Here is a 17,276-nt window from a genome sequence, read left to right on the forward strand (position 1 = left end):
TATATATTTTGTTTAACATAACACATCATAAACAAATATTTAACATTCATTTCTGAATTCCCTATGTTTAATTGACAACGTTTCCCCTGTTAATCACAGCATGATTAGAAATAGGGGTGCTGATAAAAGGTAAGCATATATCATTAATATATAACTAAATATTAGTATTCCATCAAAATAATATGTTTTCCGGTCACTTAGGGGCACCATAACAGGCTGTAAACATTGTCAGTGTATCAACATTAATTAGCTACCTGTCGGCTAACTTGTTAGCAAACGTTTGCCCAGTTACACAACTAGCTGACGCAGAGCAACATTAGCATTTGGAGTCATGTTGATGGGGAATTGATGAACGTAAGTTGAATGATTACTCTCATTGTATTCATATAAACACGTCAGAGAAATATATCTTCTTTCTCTACTAAATTATTTTCACAAATTAGCTAGCCATCCAATAGGTAATTTGAGAAGCATAAGCTAACTGTAGCTCAAGCTAACTAGCTAGCCGCTAAAAGTCTGCCTTCGGTGCGTGTGAGGTAATGTTTACACGTTGTATTTGTATTTTCAACCATTTATTTCCAATTATTAATGGTGAATGCTGTATTAAATGTACCAGAAGCTATGCTTGTAATGCAATAAAACACAGCTTATTTAGCATTAATATTAGAAAACTGTGCCAGTGCATTTTGATGGAATATTCTGTTAGAAACCATATGACATGTATTTGAACCATGTTATTAACCACTGTTACTTGGTGTTTTATTTTGAGGAGTTTTATCAGAGTACAATAATGTAAAGTCAATTAAAAATCAGGCAATTAAATAGCATCTACATGGTAAAAAAGGAATAACTTGACATGCCTCAAGTTCAACATGCACGGTCTGTCTAACTTGACTGAATACCATCAATTTGAATTACATTCAGAACAGGGAAATGCAAACTGTTAAACATGACAAATGGATGTTTAACAGTTTAAGGTGGCATGAAAGTGTCCCATTTTGCAGTCACTTTCTTTCTCTCACTTTCTTTCTCTCAGAGTCACTTTCTTTTTTCTCTCTTTCTCTACTTTTCCTTTACAGTGAGTGTGGCACTGCTCTTGGCCTTGCCCAAGGTAAACTTGACCACCCCACTCATGTCCACACTGGTGTTTTTCAAGGTGAGTTTGTGGACCGTCCCGTGGCTTTCCAGGCGGACAGAGGGGCCCGTCTGAAGAGTCTCTCCATTTAAAGTCCACAGAGGAGCCTTGTTTATGTCTACAGACACCTCACACTGGAAAGATGCGGCCTCAGGCTCGGTTACCTCATCATCCTCCAGCTCTTTCACCATTACAAGGGCTTGGGCTGCACAGAGGAGACAAGTGTTATCATGGTAAGAAATACTAATTCATAATTATTTGTTAACCTATAACAACTCATATTTCACAACTTACCTTCCACCATCAGTTTGGCTTTGGATGTGTGCTCCCCGACCTCGATGGTGTAGCTGCCCTCATCCTCCACAGACACCTCCTGGATCACCAGTTTGTGTGAGCAGTCGTCAGACAGGATCTCAATTCGATCAGAGGAAACCAGCTCCTCACTGCCCTTGTACCAGGTTGCGCTGGAGCGTGGCGTGGAAACGGTGCATTCAAGGATCACGCGGTGTTTCTCCAGGGCCGTTCGATCTCGCAGGGGTTTTACAATAGAAACAGGGAGTTCTGAAGTGAAAGGAAATGTTTTGAGACTTTTTAATTGGACAATTATTAAGATGACAACATCCTAGAACAATTAAACTTTAAAGTAAAATATTAATCTCATATGAATTTACCTTCTACTTCGAGGTAAGCTGTAGATTCAACATCCTTGGCTACAAAGCGGACTTCCCCAGCATCTTCAGCTTTGACGTTACACATCAGAAGGAAGTGTTTGGATCCTGAAGGTGAAAAAAATACATAGATTATTTTTGCTTTCTGTTTTTTCACAGACCTTGCCATTTACTATTTGCCCACCAGAGGTCATCCCACACCCTATAATCACTAGTCCAGTAACACCTTTCTATTCATTTTGACTTTCTTTTTACATTTCCCCTAATTTTTTATTTTTCATACCATATTCTTGTTATCTCACTAACTCTACCTACCACATTTAGACATTAAGCACAACATATTAGGTACTATTTAAGTTATTTCTCAATCTTATTGAAATTAGTCAGTCCTATCTATAATAAAACCATCCTTTGGTACCTTCAGTGCGGATCTTGATGGTGCTTGTGGGCCGGATCTTGTGGCCTTCTTTGAACCACTCCCCAGTGACCTCCTCCAGAGAAACCTCACACATGAAGACAGCATTCTGGTCCTCCTGAATGTAAAGGTCCTCCAGATTGTGCACTATCTCCAACTTATGCTCTGTGAGGTGAGTAAAGAGATATAAGAATCAACATAATCTTTCTCATCCTGTAGAGGGAGATATTTTATAAGCTAAAAACAAATTTGCAGTGTCTACACACACAACCCTTAGAATAACCCTGAGAAGATAAATATCAATTTGTTTTACGTTGCCTTGTTGCTTGAAATTGTTTTTAATATTTAATGTCATGTGTTTTGTTGCAGCTCCTGTTACTAACCATTAACCTCCAGTGAACAGGAAGTGTTGATTTCCCCCGTGTCACATGTGTATGTTCCAGAGTCAGCCCGGGTGCACTGCATGATCTGACAGAACCGCTTCCGGCCCATGGAGTAGATCCGACAGTTTGTCCCCGCCTTCAGCTCCTTCCCGTCCTGATTCACAGAAGCAAAGAAACCCAGGTATTCCTCCTTCATCTAAAATGATCTCAGTACATCTGTTTTAATGTGTACTCAATTTTGTAAATTTTCTACAGAATTGAAACAACTGTTTATTTGTTTTCATTGATATCAAGCAGGAATTATTATACAAAATGTTTTTAGAAACACATTTCTTTAAATGATTTTGTCTTAGATGAACACATATACATCAATAGCTCCGTGAGTCTCCATCACATCTTACATTTCTCTGCAATAAGCCAAACCATAGTCTACAAAAAAGGAGAGCATTTATTGACTTGTTTTACCTTAAGCCATTTGACTTCGATGTTTTGTCTGGAGAATTCACACTCCAGAGTGACTGGCAATTCCTCCTCCACACTGACATCAGTTAGCAATTTCAGGAAAGACACCGGAGGCTCTGTTTATTTAACAAAATCAATCAATGAGCCAATTAAATAACACTTATGAATTGACCCCTCATATTTTTGGGTTATTTAAACATTTAGATAAAGTTAGTTTCAAGGCCAGAATTTACCTTTGATGGTGAGCCTAGCGCTGGTGCGCGCCCCTTCAGCTGTGAAGACAATAGTGCCCGTGTCCTCCAGGGTGAGGTTGGACAGGGTGAGGCTATGGACCAGGCCATTGGTGCTCACCCTCCACTGGTTGTTCGCTTTCACCCTGATGCCATCCTTCTGCCAGATTCCCTCCACATCTGTGTGGGATAGCTCCACCTCAAAGGAAGCAGTCTCTCGTTCTAAGGTTTCTTGGTCAGTCAGGCCCTTACGGATAGTGATGTTACGCGCTGGATTGGAAGACATAAGGACGAGTTATTTAGCGAGAGGAGTGAAAACATTATGTAGTGGAACCAGTTGAGTTTATAGCATCACAACTCCATGGTCCATTATCACAGTGTCATTCAGGACACCATTGAATAACAGCATGGCTGTGTTTCAAAAACCTTTTCACACATACAGGTCGAGCCCTGCTATTCTTAGTATCTGTTTGCACTGTGACATACTGTGAAAAGCACCTCCTATATGTCCTGTTATCTTGTTGCCTAGATCTCACCTATTTCCTTTTCCAAACATTAGAAAGGATTCTGTCTGTTAGTTCTGAAACAACTAGAAGATTGATCTGTTTGTCATCCTCATCGTGCCCCGGATCACTTACGTTCTACATTGAGCTTGACCTGCGTCCGGTCATGCAGAGTCTCGCAGCGGTAGGTTCCCCTGTCTGACAGGTTCAGGTTTTGGATGCTGAGACTGCGTTTACAGCCGTTCTGGGCCAGCGTGTGTCGGGGACCAGGCTGGATGACCACTCCTTGCCTCATCCACTGAACCTCTCCCGTCTCCAGGCTGATCTCTGTCTCCAAGGTGGCGTCTCCAAACTCTTCCGCCATGACAGCTTCCATTTTCTTTATAAACATGACCTGAGCCTCTGAACATCATGAGGAGACACAGAAATACAGGTTACATTGAACTGCTGCTTTGTGTTAATACTCTCTTTTCCTCTCATGAAATAGTTACCCTGAACTTTGAGGCTGGCTTTGCTCATTTGTCCCTCCGCCTCTGCTGTAATCTTAGAACAGTCCAAAATCTGGCACTTCTTGATGACCAAGGTGTGGCACAGGCCGTTCTGGTTTGCCTGGAAACGATCACCCAGCGTGATTGGCTCATTGTCTAAGAGCCAGACCAGCTGGATATCCTCAGGGGACACCACACACTTGAACGTAGCATCTTCTCCTTCTAGCACAGTGGTGTTGTGGAGCTCTGTGAGGAACTCCACTACTCTTGGCACTGAAGAAACATACAAAAAGTGAATGACCATGCTTGCTCACTTAAGAAAAGACAGAAATTCTGATCACAGGCAAAACTTACTCTCAACTCTCAGCATTGCCACGCTCCGGTCGTCTTTGGACTCACAGGCATACTCTCCGGCATCCTCTTTGATTAAACGGTGGATGGTCAGGCTTCTCTCAACTCCATCCGCCCGAATAGTGAACCTTCTGCCTGGAACCACCTCCTCTCCATTCCTCAGCCACTGGACATCTGCTTTTGGCTTGCACACCTCACAGCGAAGGGTCACCATACCGTCTGCATGGGCCACAGTGTCTCGTAGTGGCATCACAAACTTTATCCTCATTTCTTTAATACAGAAAAAAACAAGTTATCATGTTGTTCCATACTTTAGTGCTCAACAATTTTATCGAATGACAACTTGAAATTAAAATGTTGACCTTTCACCAGCAGGCCGAAGCGGATCTGGTCTGTGTTAACGTCACACGTGTACTCGCCAGCATCAGAGCGTCTCAAAGGATTGATTGTAAGGGTGCGCTTATGGCCCTCCACGAGAGCTTGGGTACGTTCACCTTCAACAGGCGTCCAGTCTTTCATCCAACGTACCATGGCGTTTTCCTTGGAAACGTAGCTTTCCAAAGTCACGCTCTCTGCTTCGTAACCTGTCACTACAATGTCATCCTCCTTGTTCACAAACGTAACTGGAGGTTCTTTAATAGAATAGGAAAGAGAGTCATTTATAAGAAAACCATACAATCCTATTGCTAATCATATCTCTGGAGACATCACTGAGTGTTTACCTTGAATCTTGACAACGCTGATCATCTTATCGTCCCCAGCATCACACACGTATTTCCCAGAGTCTGAGGGTTGAACATTTGAAATGATAATTTTCCTCAGAGTGCCATAGCTCTCAATGTAGGTCCGGGAGTCACTGGTTAGCAACTTCTCATTACAGAACCACTGGACGGGGGCGTTGGCACGGGACACTTCACAGGCCAGGATCAGTTCATCGCCTGCTACCATCTCCTGGTTGTCAGGGTCATTTGAGTTGCCAATGATTGTCACTGGAGGCTCTAAGGAGAAGAGAAGAAGACAGATGATAAGTGGAAGGAGTTATTTCTAAACCAAATCAAAAACAAATTCACTTAACTAACTCTACCTTCTACTATAACATGGTAGCTGATATTGTCATCTCCGACATCCAGGAAGTACTCTCCTGAGTCTCCAAGTTCAGCAGCGAGGATGACCAATGAGCGGAAAGCCCCTTCTTCCTCTTGGCAGAACCTTTCATCGTCCTCAACACGACAGTTGTCCTTGTACCATTTGCCGACAGCATTGGCTCTGGAGAGCTCACACTCCAGCACAATGTCATCAGAAATCAGAGATTTCAGATTTGTCTTAATCTCTGACTTTCTTAGGATCTTCACTGGTGGCTCTGATAATGCAAAATTACATATTTAGAGTCAACATGACATTTTGGTGTGCTCTAAAATTGCATTTTGGGACAGAAATCATCTCCAAAACATGGCCTCTTACCTGAAACTTTAACCTCAAAATCTATTTTATCATCAGCAGCGTCACAGGTGTATTTCCCAGAATCCTCTGGGGTGGCAGAGTGGATCGTCAGACGATGGATGAGCCCTTCCTCAGTGATTGCAATGTTACTGCTCTCCTCTACTTCTCTGCCATTTAGCCACCACTTCACTTCGGCACCTGGCCGGGACACTACGATCTCCAGGACGATTGGTTTGCCAGCAAAACTCTCCAGTTTCTCCGGCGTGTTTTCTGGACGAGTAAGAGTTACTGGGGGCTCTAAATGAAAAGGTGGATTCAAATAATTTAATAGGAAAGAGTCATACGGGATATTATTCCCTTCAAAATATTTAGATGTTTTGAAAAGTCACACTTTCATTCTTACTGTCAATAGTGACCAGGAAGGCCACAGAGTCATCTTCAGTGTCACAAATGTACTCCCCTGCGTCATCCACAGATGTAAAGGGTATAACAAGCCGGCGATGGGCCCCATCCACCTCCAGGATCAGGTTAGGACTCTCCTCTACCTCCATGCTGTCTTTGTACCAGCGGACCGGGGCATCCGCCTGAGAGATCTCACAGCTGAGCTCCATCCTCTCGGATGCCGAATGTGTCAGTTCCACCTCTGGTTCACTTGGGGAAATGATTCTTACCAGGGGCTCTGATGCATGAAGAGGATAGTTAAATGTAAATATTTTTAAATACTTTAAAATGGCACAGACTTGTATTAGATGTATAGTATATCAGAAAAAGGCACAAAGACAAATCTCTGTCTTACCCTTGACATTAAGTTGGAAAAAGACAGAGTCTCCATCTGTTTCACAAACATACTCTCCGCCATCGTCCACTGAGCCGTTGAGGATGGTGAGCCTCCTGTAAGGACCTTCAGATATCAGCTTTACATTGTCACTTTCATCCATCTCCTGGCCATCCTTATACCAGCGCACCCTCCCACTGGAGCGAGACAACTCGCACTGCAGGTTGACCTCCTCTGAGATGTAGCTCTCCATCACAATATCATCCTTAGGATCCACAATCATCACTGGAGGCTCTGTTGGAAGTTTGAGGAAACCAAGGGAGGTCAGATTTATAATGCAGCTTATGTTTGTTAATATCCATAAAGAGAGATGATTTGGACTGTATTGCAAATAGATATATTTTGAAACACTCTTCGGAACAACAGCAGGCAGAGATGTCCCTGTACCTCTAACATTGACGGTAAAGTCCATGCTATTGTTTCCTGTCTGGCAGGTGTAGCTGCCAGCGTCTGAAGTTTCTGCAGAGCGGATGATCAGCCTCCTCATGGTTCCCTCTGCCTGCAGAGTGATGTTTTCAGTGGGCTGGATCTCACAGCCATCCTTATACCTGGGACACACAATATCACACACAGACTACTGTAAAACACATGGTGACCAAATAATACTTTATTATAAAATACAAAACTTTATATCAAGTCCAGTGATCAGTGTTACTATATGGGAACAACATAAATGATTCCTCATTTTCTTACCACACGACTTCGGCATCATCTTGGGAGACATTGCATAGCAGCACTACGGGGTCCAGCTCCATGCTGCTCTTATGAAGCTCCTCTTCTGGGATCGGACTGAACTCCACAGAAGGACCTGAACAAACACAGGGAGAAAGGCATATGGATTTTTGTTTATTTACATGATGCAGATAAGTAACTTATAAAAATATAAAATAGGAACTGAAATGAATCAACTATTAAAAAAAACACGTTTTACCTGCAACGGCAACATTGAATGTAATGACATCTCCGGAAGTTTCACATGTATAAACTCCAGAGCGGGACGCATCAGCCGATTGAATCACAATCCTCCTCATGTTCCCATCTGATTGGATGTTAAGGCCGTCTGTCACTTGGAGCTCCTGGCCATCTTTAAACCAGCAGACTTTTGCGAAAGGGTGGGAGACTTCACAGTAGAGTACAATGGCGTCACCAGTTTCCACCCTCTTATTGCTGTCCACGTTTGACTGTGGACTGAATTTGATCACAGCAGCTATAAAGAAAAAAAGAAAAAATGGAAGAAACTCCAAGAAATACATAAATCCCGGACGTTTAAAGAAGCTTTTAATTTCACAGAAATACCAGATGTTACACCTACGTATAACTTTGAGCACAGCTGAATCCCGGACTCCATTGGCTATGAACGTGACCTCTGCCGAGTCTTCTGCGGTGCGAGTTTCACAGATTACCAATGAGTGCCGTGTTTGGGACTGTTGTAATGAAAACCGTCCGCCATGCTGCAGTTGAGCGCTGTTCAAAAACCAAGTTCCAACCATTGGTGCAGACAATTCGATGGAGAACTTAGCTTCTTCTCCTTCCAGAACCTCACAACCTTTGAGCCTGCTGCAGATCTTTGGCCCAGGAACTGAGGAAAAAACGTAATGACAAGCAAACAAATTATTCAGTTTTGTTGTGTCATCATGACTTTTCACGTAGCCATTGGTTTCCATAATTTGCAATAAAACGTTACCTTTTAGAAATCGGCAACTTACATTTCTGAATTGAATCAAGTTTACAATTAAATACAAAGAATAACACATGTATAACTGTATTTTACAGTAGATTCCTCACCTATATGGACAACTTTGGGAAACTCCACATGGCCGCTTCGCCCGTACTTGTTGATGCAACAGAGCCGGAACCGGTAGTCGCCCTCGCACGGAACGCTGTCGCTGGTGATATCCGCTGAAGTGGCGCTCTCTGAGGTGAAACACTTATGCCACTCTTGGGAGCCCACTTCCTGTCTCTCCACGACAAAAATGGATCGGGTGGAGGTCTGGCTGTTGGGAGCAGTAACCCAGGTGAGAAGAGCGCCGTTGAGTCCATCCGAATTCATTTTGGCTTCCACAGGGCAGATAGGAGGAAGATGTCTTGTTGCTAAAAGAGAGAAAATACAAATAATATAATAAGTCTGTTTCAAGACGCAAATCTTAAAATATTTCAATTCTGTTTATCATTTCTCAAATGTACCTTTGACTTTGAGACGTGATGAAGTCTTGGATCTTCCTGAGACAAAAGTAACTACCCCTGTGTCTTGATAGGCCACGTTGACAAAGACCAGAATGTGCGTTTTGCCAAATGACTTCAGGATGGTCTGCTGAGTCTCGTGAAGCATCAAGCCGTCTTTGAACCAGAGGATCTCCATATCATTGTGCTCCACCTCCACGCAGAACACAGCGTTCTCCCCCTCCAGGACCTCCAGCTTCCGGGGAAGTTTACGAACAATAGAACCTGTAAAGTAGATACATTACAATCCTGGCTGCTTGAAAATGTTCTAACTCATCCTGTCTTATTTCCCTTTATTATTAACCTTTGATCCACAAATCTTGAATACTGCATGCATACCCTCATTCAATAAAACAAACCTTTAACTGATAGCTCTGCGATGCTCTTCCCTCCATCCGGCATCTCACAAAGGTAAACTCCATCGTCGTCCGTCCCAACATCCTGGATGGTCAGTCTTCGTGTGGTTCCTTTCTGCTCCATCCCGTATTTATTGCTGGGCATCAGCCGCTGGTCCTCCAGGTACCAGGCAGAGGGGAGCGACTCATCAGGTACCTCACACTCCAGCACGGCAACATCCCTCTCCTGTACCTCCACGTCTCTTAATGGACGCCTGAACCGCACAGCCGGGCCTAAAGACCAAAGGGAATGGCTGAGTTAAGATGTTTTAAAGAACAAAAATGAGTGGATGAGTTCTAGATTTTTTATGATTTTAGTAATAGTAACAACATTACATATTTTCAGTAACATGTAATAAGGTGTATGGGGATTATGAGAACAAAAGCTGTTTCCGAGAACCATTTTTCCATTGTAGTAAAACCTCTTTCCAATCACTTGACTGTCGAATGCCTTTGCTGAACACGTTCTAAGCCGCGTTCAGTTGCAGTAATGGCACTCTACATCATCTACACATTAAAGACTGGCATGTTGACCCGACGACTTAACTGACACTTGTGATAGAGGCAGCTGGCACGACGCAGGGTTGTGCGTATGAAAAGGCATGTGACCCCAAGAATTATCTACCCATTATCAAGGGATGAGAACAAAATAATTAGCCACTTTAAAAGGTGATTCCATGCATTTCAACAATGCTCACAAAGCAATTAGCCCTTACAAGTGCCGCTTGTGGTTGGATGCATTAGTAGCCACAATGATTCATGCATTTGGGCCATTAGCTGTTACTAAAATATTTACTAACAATGGCATAGAATCTGTGGAAAATGTGTGTTGGTATATATAGGCTCTCTGCTGTTATTTGGCAAGAATGAAGATTATCTAACAGTCTTTTGGCATTTTGAACAGCTCTATACTATTTTATATTTTATCTACCGGTTAGAATTGCAGGAAAAGCAGGGCGCTATCTCCTACCTTTGACTGACAGGTGAACAGCGCTGAGGGTGTTTCCAAGCGCGTTTGAAGCTGCACACACATACAGTCCTGTATCTTGCACTTTGCAGTACAGAACCTTCAGCGTGTAGTAACCCTCTCTGTCCTCAAATATCAGATGGCGCCTCCCGGGTAGTAGTGGAATCCCATCTTTCTTCCAAATGATCTCCGGCTTTGGCTTCCCTGTCACGAAGCAGCGGAACTTGGCGTGTTTACCCTCTGCCACGGCAAACTTCTTGGCTTTAGACGCCCTGACAGGTGGCTCCTCTATGACCCTCGACAGACTGAGCCTCCCGCTTCTTTGCTTCGGCGACCACTGGCTGTTAGTTTGACCGTTCGAGGACATTTTACTCTCCTCTCGCTCCGGTACGGGCTCAACAAGAAGGACGGCACCGACCAAGGCCTCGCCATTGCAGTTGACGGCCCTGCAGGTGTAGACTCCTTTGTCCGGCATGCGCGTCCTGTAGATCTTGAGCTGGAACCAGTTGCCATCTTGATTGCTTATATTATAGTGTGCACTCTCGAATATATCATTCAGTTTCTTCCCGTCTTTCTCCCACGTCACCTCAGGCAGTGGCGTGCCCCAGATTTTGCAGGAGAAGGCGGCATCTTCTCCGCGGTCCACGCGCAAAGAGAGGGGCTTGATGAGGAATCGTGGTTTATCGTCAGACGTTAAATCAACCTCCTCTTGTTGTTTCCTGTGTTCACCATTATTCACCGTGCAGTATCCATTCTGATGTCCTCCAAATTCTCCATTTTCTTTCATTGGTTGCTGCACACCATTGACCTGCTGGGCCTCTCCCTCCACTTTTAGAGAGGCTGCTGCACATGTTTCACCTACGCTATTTATGGCCTTGCAAATATACTGGCCAGCATCCTGCAGAGTTACTCCAGTAATGGTTAGTGAGTAAGCCTTCCCCTCCTCAGAAAGCTTGTAGCGTCCCTCAGACATGATCTGGATGTTTTTACGCTCCCAGATCACATCAGGACGAGGGTCACCACCAATTTGGCACCTCAGGGTTGCGTCTGTGCCACACTGTGCCAGCACAGGGCGTGGGCAGCCCAGAACTCGAGGAGCACCTCCGAAAATATCCATGATAAGGTCACCCTACTTCTGGTTTGAATGGAGACGTTTCTTTTGCTGTGGGATCACCTCAATAAGAGCCTCTTATCTTTTGTGGAGGAGCTGTAAAATAGAGAAAATGTTTATTAAATCAAGCACAAACCTGTATTGGCAATTTAAATGACTACATTTTTTTCTTGTGCTGACTGTAGCACAACCTGAACCTGACCTTAACCAGATGATTGCATATCAATTGTGAGATATCTTTGAGAAAAATCTTGAGTGTGTTGATAAAGGACTATTTTATTAACTTAAATCCGATTAAGATAGAGCAAGAGAGTGTTTTAAAGAGTTTCAAGTATTTGAAATACTTAATGAAGTTAGCAAGGCTTACCTGGGGTTTAGTCAAGGTGGTTATCACATGCTTGTTGGTTTAATAAAGGTGTTTGTGGCAAACATAAACCACTCACATCTCTCAGCTGGTGCTGTAACTCATTGAAGTGTGTATTTATAAAGTAGTCTGTCCAAAAAAAGCAGCAGTGGCCATGTGTCACATAGCCTACAAACTGTGCAGTGTGCAGCCACTAACTAAGACAAAACTGACCCATTAGTGTAGTATGAATCAAGCATGACAGCCTATGATTTTATCATGTAGCAGCAAGTCAATAACATCAGTCTCTCTTGTGAGTCCCATTTGTTTCCCCTATATTTTGGCTGCTGTAAAGTATGACTCAACACACAACTGATGCACATCCTCTGAACAGCACAGATCATGCAATCATGTCTTGGCTAAATAAATAGCTCTTGGTAGTACTACAGATATTCTGACAAGTCTGAATGATCAATACAGATATGAAACAGGCCTAAATACTCATTGAGCATTGTGTTGGAAGTGATTATACTTAACTAGTCCTAATGTCAAGAAGCAGTGTGTATACAGTAGAGACATATGCAGTGACAGTACAGCTTGTAAAAGTTACTAGAAAACTCACAGGATAAACGTACCTCTATAAGGGTTGCCGTCCTTAAAGCATTCTGTCTCTGATGCGAGGTCTATCAGAAGATGTTGTTCTCGAGACGTTCACGCTGGCATCTGTTCATTCATGTGTCCTTTTTTTTTTAAACGATTCTTAGTTGGTAGAAATGGTAGCTTTCCTTCTGTTGCTCTGACGTGAAGCTCTGTGAGTCTCCTCAGCTCTTGTTCCTTGTGTCTCTGGTTTGTTGTTTGTGGATCAGGCTCACATTTAGCACACCTCCTGGTCACTGAGAGTCATAGCAAGCGAGGAAAAAGAACTCTTCCATTCACACTCGATGTCTAGGAGTCCGAGATTGGTCGTGTTGACGTTAGGTGGCAGAAAAGGAAGTGACCGCAGTCTTTCAGCCGAGTGCTCGGTTGGTGCGTCAGCTCTGATACTGTCATTGTCCAACCGCTAAAGAGTGAGAGAGTTGGAATTGGGGCTGGGGGGGGGGGCATTAAATGCTTTCACAGCTGCTGCCACTGCAGGCCAACACCTAAAAATACCGGCAGCTTCGATGACAGTGGGCCAGATAAAGTCAGGCTGTCCACTCACAGAGCAGGGCACACTAAAGATAGAGGGGAGGCCGAGCTCTGCCATGGATCACTCAGCTCAACAGATATCCCCTGATAAGCCTAGGAGGAGAAGGACACCCCAACTGCTGGAGCTCCTTCAGTCATGACTCATGCTCAGTGTAAGAAAAGTTTGATATAAAGTAGTGATCTAAAGAATTAACATACAACTGAAAAAAGGAATAAAAGCTTGCCACTTGTCACTAAATAATGATACAGGGTTATTAGGGCAGATTCATTACCAATCCAAGTATAATCAAGATCAGACGGGCAGTTATTAATTAAGATGTCCCTAAATATGGTGTGTAATCTGACCATTCTATATTGTAGCTATAACAATATTCTACTTTAATGAGTCCTGTTCAGATTTGGTCAATTGCTGTGAAACCTTAAGATATCTGGATGCCTGTAGTGCATTCAAGTGAATTGGACAAGGCTAGGAATTAGATGATATGACACATGACGAATATCAGTCAGCTCTCTAAATTGTGTCAAACAATATATGAGACTTCGGTGGATAGGATAGATGGATAGGGATAGGAAGCCCAAAAATAAAGAAATAGACGTGATGTTGAATTTGTCTTTCCTCCCGCAAGTACCTGTTCTTTCCTAGTTAACAAAAGGCCTTCCACCATGACAGTTTAGTATCCGGTGCAGACACTTGTCGCCTGCATTCTCAGACGATAACTCTCTCGGCTTGCTCTCAAGTGGAGTGTTTTGGATAGCTAAAGCCGCTGATACACACTTTAAAGTGTCGTCAGTGATATGTGACTTTCAGTGACGGTCACATACCTTTGTGGCAGTTGCTGGTTTTAAACGTTCTTGGCATACCTTCTCACACACCGATGTTTGAGTAGTTTTAAAGCTGAAAGATACAAACAATCAACGCTAACAAGTATGTCTCAGTAAGGCATCTAACTTTTTGTAATTTTAGGTACATGGCTACTTGGACAGCAGCGGGGTGATATAATTATAATAAAGGTCCCATGTCATGCTTTTTCTGGTTATTACCCGTCCCCTTGTGTGTTATGTAGCTTTTTATCAGTCACAAACCCTCAAAGTACACCCTGTAGTGAGTAAAACTCTAACACAGAAAGACCTGTCTATGCTGCCCCAGAACGCCTCGTTGGGGATTTCTCTTTTTCCATTGTTTACTTCTTGGGTATAGTGACGTATTTGGGTATAGTGACGTAACGTAACGTCCGCGGAGCCGTTACGTTTGGACCAATCCACGGACTTCCTCACACACACACACTCGGCGGGACGTTGTGAGGCTCGCTGCTGCGAGGAGCGGACAGTGTGAGCTGGCTCACTGGTGTGGGGTCGGCGAGACAGCGAGACACCGCGGAACTCAGCCTGAACACACACAAACTCCCAGCCAGGCTGCGGGTGTGTGTGTGTTTCGGGCTGGGTTTCGCTGTGTCTCGCTCTTTCGCAGACGGCCACTGGGCTCACAGGGGGGGGGGGGGGTTGGGGCAGGAGCTCCAACAAGCCGTTTAGGACAGAGAGTGAATACACATACTTTACAGAGATGCTGTATGAGAAACCAATGTGAGTTTGGAAAATTGCACAAATGTAAATCTATTCTAGTAGACCTCAACAATGGAATTATGATCAGTAGAAATGGCCATGACATGGGACCTTTAATGTCACAAATGCTAGGGCATCAAGACCATGAGTTAAAGAAAGCGATGTTTCACTTCACTTCAATAGACACATTCATTTCTAAAAGCATAAATGCATTTCAATAGACCACAGAGGCCAACGGGCATATGATTTTCAGAAGGTGAAATTCCCTGGCCAGTAAACAATTTGCTAAATGAATATGAGAGTCATTTGGAGGACTCACACCACACAAGTGACTCTATTTAGGGCTGTCACTACCTCTGACATTCTCCTCCACACAGTCATCCCTGCAGCTGTTGAATACAATGTTCTCCAGGAATCAAAAGCACCGGGTAGCTCTTTGTCCTGAGATTGGGTTTCAATATCAAAAGCTAAAGAGGATTGAGACCTCTTAACAGTATGTCAATCAACCCACTTCGTAGAAGAGGATGCTTTCATGCCAATTATCATGTTTTATCAGAAGGTATGTAGAATTCCCACACTGATACTGACACAGGTGTAACTGTCTTGCACAAAATAGTCCACTAGATGGAGCTAGAGATGTATTTTAAGAGGAAAATCATTTGAACTGAGATGAGATAAGATCAACCAACACTCCGCAGAATTGAAAGGAAATGGATTAAGGAAGTTTACTCTTTGAGGCACACAACTCGGACCTCCCCTAGTTTATGATGGCAAGTCAAATATCATCCTCAGTACAGCATCAAATTGAATTCCATGATATATAAGTGCTCACATTGAATGATAAACTGTGTGACCAATTCCAGACAAAGTCATAAACGGAATTTAGTTGGAAATGATCTGAAATATAGACGACAAAAGTCAGATGGTATTCTTTCAACAATGATTAAACAAGTGTAAAACTGAAACATGTAACTCCATGAAATGGCTAGTGGGGAGAAGAGGACAATGTGCAGAAACGTGTGGCTTTTTAATTGGAAGTCTGTGAAAGATGGAGGATGAAGATGTTAAGGACCCTAGAGAGTAGAAGAAGCGTGTTGAAGCGCACGTACACACTTTAGTGCAGACCCCCCTCCCTCTATTAAGTGTGAATGAATGTATACTAGGAAGAGACATACTGAGGTGGTAAATGATAGAGATGTGCAGAGTGGGAAAAGAGACATCAAACATTTGTGTCAGGTTGACCTCTGACATTAAAGCTCCTCCTTCCTCTCCCTGCAACCTGCGAGCATGCTGGGAGAAACAACAAGGGATTCTGGGAAAGACAGGAGGAGGGCTTTTCTTAAATATAAACAACATCTGTGTGTATGTGTGCGAGGCATCCGTGTATTAGAGCTCAAATTATTATTATTAGATTTTTTTTTTCTCCTGAGAATAATTTTAGCTCAGATTCACATTTGACCCATATCGGGTTATGATGCAGGCTGTATACATTTTTTTAAATGATTGATTGGAAATACAGTTTCCTTATTCAGCCATTCTGTGGGAAACTAACATGTTCTATACCATGGGATATTATAGCAGTTGAACAACAAAAAAACAATCTGTAAATGAAAGTTTAACACATTAAACTGAAGACTAAACAATCCCGCCTTTTTAACTATTACCAATACTTTTTTTTTATTGAGTCAGGCACAATGAGTTACATTTATACGGTCTATATTTTTCCTCCCCCCTCCCGGTCCTAGCAGGTAAAGTAAATAAATAAATAAATAAATACATATATAGGTAAAAATAAAGTAATGTAAATGATCATTTAAAAAAAATTAATAGATAAGGAAATAAAGAATAATAACAATAATACATGTACCCATATACTCACATATGTATACCCACATATACACATATATATATGTACATACCTACACCCATACCCACACATTTACATACACATATATACACATACATACACATACATACACATACATTCACATACACATACATACACATACATACAAAAAAACATACATTCATAGTCCCCCCTTTCTTCCTAACGTAGTGTCTTAAGTTCAGCTATGTAGGCTATCACAGAGCCCCAGACAGATTCAAACATTCCTGAAGAGCCCCTCAGGTTATATTTCATCTTCTCCCAGTTCAGGTATAACATTAGATCTTTAAGCCATAGAGATGCTTTCGGTGCTATTGAGGATTTCCATTCAAGGAGTATTCTTCTACGTATTACCAATACTTTCATACAATTTAAGTTTAATCCAGAAATTGATAACAGGAGGGGAAAAATACATTTCACCTCAAGGTCAATCTCAAAGTTTCTGAGGTGAAGAAAGTTTCTTTTTTTCTCCCAAATCCTACATAATACACACATCTAGGAACAAATGGCTTTGGTGCAGTGCCACAAACACACACATCTTTTTTGTATGAATATTTCATTAACATAAATGTGTAATAATGCTACGTCAGCCTTTATCCTCTGACCTCATGGAGATCAAACGTGTGACCTTCAGTCTCTGTCATTCCGACCTCTAGCCAGCCCTTCTCGTATTCCCATCTCAAACTACCAGCATGGT

General features: G+C 42.7%; 1 protein-coding gene across 1 annotated transcript; it reads right to left on the reverse strand.

Annotated features, from left to right (window-relative positions):
• Positions 1 to 8: 8 nt before the first annotated feature.
• On the reverse strand, positions 9 to 11,609 carry obsl1a (obscurin like cytoskeletal adaptor 1a). Its single transcript, XM_034151168.1, has 24 exons — positions 10,496 to 11,609; positions 9,490 to 9,759; positions 9,095 to 9,355; positions 8,696 to 9,001; positions 8,223 to 8,489; positions 7,842 to 8,117; positions 7,604 to 7,718; positions 7,298 to 7,458; positions 6,872 to 7,144; positions 6,479 to 6,754; positions 6,097 to 6,372; positions 5,720 to 5,995; positions 5,358 to 5,633; positions 4,998 to 5,267; positions 4,639 to 4,905; positions 4,288 to 4,557; positions 3,932 to 4,198; positions 3,297 to 3,563; positions 3,067 to 3,179; positions 2,602 to 2,755; positions 2,222 to 2,383; positions 1,807 to 1,911; positions 1,430 to 1,696; positions 9 to 1,340 (listed from the first exon to the last, which is right to left on the reverse strand). The coding sequence occupies exons 1-24, from the start codon at positions 11,607 to 11,609 to the stop codon at positions 1,063 to 1,065; spliced, it is 6,567 nt and encodes a 2,188-aa protein (XP_034007059.1). The 3' UTR covers positions 9 to 1,062.
• Positions 11,610 to 17,276: the final 5,667 nt, after the last annotated feature.

The sequence above is a fragment of the Trematomus bernacchii genome, unplaced genomic scaffold, assembly GCF_902827165.1.
Source record: "Trematomus bernacchii unplaced genomic scaffold, fTreBer1.1, whole genome shotgun sequence".
In the NCBI taxonomy this organism is placed as follows: domain Eukaryota; kingdom Metazoa; phylum Chordata; class Actinopteri; order Perciformes; family Nototheniidae; genus Trematomus; species Trematomus bernacchii.

Bases quoted from the DNA above. Each gene is read 5' to 3' on its own strand.
- obsl1a (XM_034151168.1), bottom strand. From the start codon at position 11,609: ATGGATATTTTCGGAGGTGCTCCTCGAGTTCTGGGCTGCCCACGCCCT. The intron at 6,373-6,478 runs GTAAGAATGAAA...CTTTTCATTTAG, and splicing joins CTTCCTGGTCACTATTGACA to AGCCCCCAGTAACTCTTACT. The intron at 5,996-6,096 runs GTAAGAGGCCAT...TTGCATTATCAG, and splicing joins TTTTGAGGTTAAAGTTTCAG to AGCCACCAGTGAAGATCCTA.